The sequence below is a fragment of the Lolium perenne genome, chromosome 6 (assembly GCF_019359855.2).
Source record: "Lolium perenne isolate Kyuss_39 chromosome 6, Kyuss_2.0, whole genome shotgun sequence".
Lineage (NCBI taxonomy): Eukaryota > Viridiplantae > Streptophyta > Magnoliopsida > Poales > Poaceae > Lolium > Lolium perenne.
This window is the reverse complement of record NC_067249.2, coordinates 263,722,221-263,727,853: the sequence shown is the minus strand read 5'-3', so window position 1 is coordinate 263,727,853 and position 5,633 is coordinate 263,722,221. Positions and strand designations below refer to the sequence as shown.

Sequence of the window (5,633 nt, the reverse complement as noted above, 5' to 3'; positions counted from 1 at the left end):
TACTTATATATTCATTGTTGTTTACTTAAGTAATTGTTTGGAATTCAAAAATAAAAAGGTGTGACATCACGGTCCAAGGGTTAATAGGGTTGATATGCTATTATTATCATCAAGGTGTCAATTCTTTAATGGAAGCTCATCCGAATGGAACCAAGAAATTAAGCGTGCTGAGGCTGGAGTAATGTGAGGATGGGTGACCGACTGGGAAGTTTAACCATGATTGTAATTTGACCTAATATTAAGTGTACTTAGAGTTAAAAGTGTATTGGGTGAAAGATAAACAAGTAGAAAGAAAGAAAAAAGATGGTGTAAAACAAATTAAAATTTGAAAAAAATTAAAACTCTATGCCGAGGGTTTTGCCGTCGGCATAGCAAAAAAAGATTTTTTTTTCGAATTTTTTTTTGAATTTTTTTTTTGAAAAAGAAAATTTGAATTTTTTAAATTAGTATGCCGAGGGTTTTGCCGTCGGCGTAGCGTGGGCCGGGCTACGCCGATGGCAATAGTGGCTCCTCCGAGGGAAGTCATCGCCGAGGAGCTATGCCGAGGGCTGCCCTCGGCGTAGCCTACGCCGACGGCCAAAACCGGCTGCGCCGAGGGCAGCCGGCCGTCGGCGTATGAGCCCATTCCTGTAGTGTATGTCCCAAATCGGCTTCATTCTCGCAACAAAAATAACGGATCCATACATTATTACATATGTACATGACAACAGTGTCACTCTCTCATATATCCTAATCAATCCAGATCAATTATATAAGCCAATGCAATAGTATATATGTTTTGTATACTTCTACACTACATTTACATGCCCAAACTAAATCTGCACAAGATCACGAACGAATAATGAAAACCAAGTTGTTAATTACACACTACCGTGGGATGGATCGCAATAGGAGAAGCAGTGCAGCACCGATCCACATCACATATTCACGTCTACATCAGGCTGTTGTAGTTGTACTCCTCCTGCAGCCCTAGGTCCATCGTCAGCACCCCGCCGCACTGATCCCCGCTGCCGTCTCTTGAGACCGTGGCTGCACTTCCGGCATCGAGCTGCTGGTTGAAATCGAGGATGCTGTCGTAGCTCAGCAGCGGCGGCATGCTTGAGAAGGCGTCGATGCTGAGCCTGTGGTGATCCTGCGAAGACAGTGGTAGCTGGTAATGGTGGCCGCCAACGCCAAGGGAGGGGAACGGAGCCAGAGGCGAGTGGTAGTCCGGATCTTGGCACGATGAGGCGCTGCCATAGTCATATCCCTTCACGGTAGCGCCGCCAGCGATGATCTCCTGCTCTCTGTCCATGGCGTACTCCGTGTCAGCCTTTTTCTTGTAGAAAACTCTGCATAGCACCCAGTCCTCCTGCTTAAACAAAATTCAGGTGGTACGATCCTTGTGAAAGTTGGAAATTGGTGCAATACTGCAAGAGATTATTTAGTGATACATGATTATTTGCAGATTAGATATTGGCAATTAGTACCTTCGGTGGTGAGTGGGGGTTCTCGATGCGGAACTCGTGCATGACCCAGCAGGACTTGGTGCCGTTGGGGGCGCGGCCGCGGTAGAAGACGAGGGTCTTGCGCATGCCGACAATTGCAGCGCGGCCGGAAGACGACGACGCCGATCTGTGGTTGCGGATGACTCGGTCCTTTCCGGTGGCCTTCCAGTAACCGGTCTTGGTGGCGCGGTTAGTGCGCAGCCCCGTCGCATACTTGCGGTCGCGGAAGCTGAAGAAGTACCACTCGTTCGTGCTCAGCTTCGCCACATCTGCGCGCATACAACACCATCATGTCCGGTTGGAGGAATTAGCAAAAGAAGCTTCACTAGTGGAGGTTGATTATTCAGTAGTCTCTAAGTGTCTACGCAAACGTATATGCTTATTAGTTAGGCCATGATGCACAAATAGACAAGGCAGAGAGAAGTTGAGGGGGCAAAAAGAAAGCATGCACTTGTCCGTTTACGTAGGAAAACAATATGTCTACGAAATTTCGAAACGTTGGGAAGCAAATCAAGAGAACCGGCAATCTCAAAAAAGAACTTGTGAAAAACGCCTTCGTATTAGCAGAAAAATCTACTGCAATTTGAAACAATAGTTTTGATATTTTTAAGACAAAAACGAGGGATAATGAAAATTAATCCAAAAAATCCCCACCCAGCTCAAGAAAATCATGATATGAAATGTGATATGCAAGAAGCTAAACATTTCAGGACATATATTTCACTGTTTACAGGTTAATTACAGGAGGATAATGCTTGCAATGGTAACCCACTGAAAATCTTAAAGGAAACTTGCGCTAGAAAGCAACACGGTTACAAACAGGAATTAATAGAAGATGAGATATATACTGCGTATGTATATAACGTAATCCATGCGATGTTGATTAATTAGTGATTAATAAGTATACCAATAACGAGAGCGGAGCCAATAAAACACGGTTGCGTGTCCATGCCTCCATGGAATGAAGCTAAATTAATTAAGATGCAAGCAGTAGCTTGCACGAGGGGGACTAGTGTATGTACTTACTCGTACGAGAGAGCAGAGATAGATCGAGCTCCAGTAAGTAGCAACTGGGAGTTAATCAACATACCTGGCAGCTCCCATGGCTCGTGGACGTGCAGATCGACCTCGACCATGGTGCCCCCAGCGGCGGCGGCCGCCGCTCCTCCGGCGAAGCGGTGGTTGGCCACCTTGTTGTGCAGGTAGTGGCACACCAGCTCCTCGTCGCTCGGGTAGAACCGGAACCCCGGCGGCAGCGTCATCTCGATGTCCCTCAGCCCCATGTGCTATCACCACCTGATAATCTATGTAGATGTCTTCTCCCTCCTCTCTCTTTCTCCCTGCAATTTGTTGCTCGTACTAGCTAGGTAGATGCGAGATCCAAGAAGAGAAGATGGTCGAGAGAGATGAAGCTAGCGCGCTAGTAGGAAGCAAGAATTAGGCCGGCAGGGCAGGGGCATATATCTATATCTATGTTGCTGTAGCTTGAGCGGTGTGTGATAGTATGAGGCTGGGATTGGGAGGTGGGCAGGAAGGAAATATATATAGCTTGGCGCTGCCGGAACTCGGAGGAATAATTGTATGCAGCTAATAAGAGCCTAGCCGAGCTAGGGAGAGGAGGAAGTGTAGGGGAGCAAGCAACCAGGCCGGGCAGTTTCTATCGTACGTCGTCTCTGCCTGCGTGCGTGCGTCGGCCGGAGAAGCTGACGAGGATACGCGCGGCCGGCCGGAGAGGACGAGAGCAATGGCGAGGCAGCTACTATTAACTCGCTACTGTATCATGATTAACCTTTCTCCTCCGCTGTAGCTGCTGCTGTCCCATCACCGGACCGGAGCACGGGGGAACGGAGGCGGGAGCGGAGGAAGCGGGGGAGGAGAGGACGCGTGCGTGCGCGGCCGTCGCATTCACGGCGATGCTTGCGCAGCACGAACTCGACCGATGGATGTCTAGAGGTGGTGGCTGTAGCAGTACCAGGGTATAGCTAAAGGCTAGAGAGGAGAGGAGAAGAGAGTGGGGAGGAGGAAGAGATCCAGCCTCGCAAGGAAACGGCTTTGCTAGATCGAAAACAACCCCAACCGGAGCCCCACTTGATGTGCACTGGCTCGATTATTCGATTTTATGTATGTATGCGGCAACATATGTGCCACCGTCGACGCAGACACATTCAGCAACAGCCAGCCAGGGCAGGACTAATTATTAATCCATCATCATATACTCCATATAGCGCTGTTCATCCATCCATTCGGCCGGCCTCGATCTCCCTCTCTGGCTCTCTCCGCCCCCCCCAACTAAATGCAAGAATAATTTGCTTACAAGTAAGTGCATCTGTTTGTACACGTGATTACTTAATTAAGCAACCAATGATTCGACCAGAATAGGGTGATTTGTTGGTACACTAATTACAATTTAGCAAGGGACGACGCAGGAGAGATCGAGTTACGGACAGTGTGATTAACTTAAAGCAAGGGACAATTGTACTACATGGCAAGCTAGTATAGATTGCAGCTAATTACGACTATTAATCGGTAAGGGGCCATGCATATAGAAATTTAGGTGATCAATTTCCACATGTTTTCATCGCTTCAATAAACACATACTGTTTGATGTTAATATCATGTGTGCCCAGTTGATAGTAATGTACTGATATTATTCTTTCTTCTGCTAGGAGAGAAAGGGGGCCGGAGCTAGAGGGAGGTAAAGGAGGTAGGGGCGTACGTACGTGCATATTCCCGCGCGCTCTAAGGAACTGCGGTGTCAGCAATAATTTCATGGTTTCAACTAGGCCCAGTCGATCGTCACCTTTTGTTCTCTGCAATGAAGCGGATAACGATATGACGACGGCAGAGACGATCGATCCCTAGTTCATCAGTGTGTGTATGTGTCCATGCTATCGGATTCTCTCCAGGAGAGATAGAAGAGATGAATATGCATGGAACGGCAACCGTCCGTGTAGGTACGTTGATTAGGGCACATGCAGCCACCCTGTTGAAGCACAGTGTGTACGATCACGCCAAGGAATAAAAGGGGGGATGTACGTCCCTGTATCGATCATCAGTGATCAGTGCAAATCATGGTACGTACATCAGGTGTACAAATGCAAGTATATATGGCTGTTGGAGCATACACATCCTACATATACAGGTAAATATCCATGTCCCGTTTGGTGATCTTTCTCTAGAGTCTAGACCGGTAAGTACGCATGTACTACATGTGTACCGTCCTTCAGCATAATGTACCAGCTCGTATTACTATTTTCTTTCCGGAATAAATGAGTAAATAGGCACAACTGTACGGAGGTTTAATTCAAGATGCGTGTCTAATGACTTCACATGCATATGTATGTACGAGACTTGCAAGTTGCATGTACTCACGGACGTACAAATATTGTAGGGCTAAGTACACATGCACATTAGGGAATTGAGTACGCAAAGGGTATGTCCTGATGAACGCGATGCAACTTGGTACATACATACATGAACCCTACATTACATTAATGGTGTGCTCGATCGATTGATATCGTGCAAGTGCAAATACAACTACATATATTTAAATAACATGATTTTCAGTTTTGTGAAAATTAATTAACAACCTTTGCTTTGGTAACTTTAAAATTTAACAAGAAACGCGTCAGGAAGATACGTTCTTATGTACTAGGGGCACCGAGGAATATGCTCCGCAACTCACCACACGTAGGATGCCTAGCCGAATAGTGCGGTATGCAAAACAACTAGGTGATGATTTCTAACCCGAATGTTCAGTTTTTTCTGAAGGGGTCGGCCAGGGATTCCGGCGACTATGGCTAAGCTAACTCGGCATGACCACTGGCTCAGTTGTGGATTCGATGGACGGAACATGTTTAGATCATCGAAGATATGGAATAGTGAAATTTCAAGAGATAAAAATAGATATATTGATAGTTTGATGATACTTTCCATAATTTCACTCGGTCGTCACCTCTTACATATATAAAAGCGGACAGACTTCATATACATGTTTAGGATCTCTCTACACGTTACAATGCATGATCACAAGTAGAATTAATACTAAAACTAAGGCATGTCCTCTATCGGCTTCATACTGGACTGGGGTTGCAAGGGTCTGTGCAATTGCTTCCAAAGACGTTTTGTTCTTCCATGTTGAAGTTG

The 5,633-nt window shown here is 46.3% G+C and overlaps 1 protein-coding gene across 1 annotated transcript; it reads right to left on the bottom strand.

Moving 5' to 3' along the window:
* Window positions 1-637: 637 nt before the first annotated feature.
* Window positions 638-3,519, bottom strand: LOC127305442 (NAC domain-containing protein 92). The gene is made up of 3 exons (XM_051335860.2): window positions 2,578-3,519; window positions 1,470-1,756; window positions 638-1,351 (listed from the first exon to the last, which is right to left on the bottom strand). Exons 1-3 carry the CDS (start codon window positions 2,768-2,770, stop codon window positions 932-934), a joined length of 900 nt encoding a protein of 299 aa, XP_051191820.1. The 5' UTR covers window positions 2,771-3,519; the 3' UTR covers window positions 638-931.
* Between the last annotated feature and the right edge of the window lie 2,114 nt (window positions 3,520-5,633).

Bases quoted from the DNA above. Each gene is read 5' to 3' on its own strand.
- LOC127305442 (XM_051335860.2), bottom strand. From the start codon at position 2,770: ATGGGGCTGAGGGACATCGAGATGACGCTGCCGCCGGGGTTCCGGTTC. The intron at 1,757-2,577 runs GTATGTTGATTA...GTATGCGCGCAG, and splicing joins CGAGCCATGGGAGCTGCCAG to ATGTGGCGAAGCTGAGCACG. The intron at 1,352-1,469 runs GTACTAATTGCC...TTGTTTAAGCAG, and splicing joins ACCCCCACTCACCACCGAAG to GAGGACTGGGTGCTATGCAG.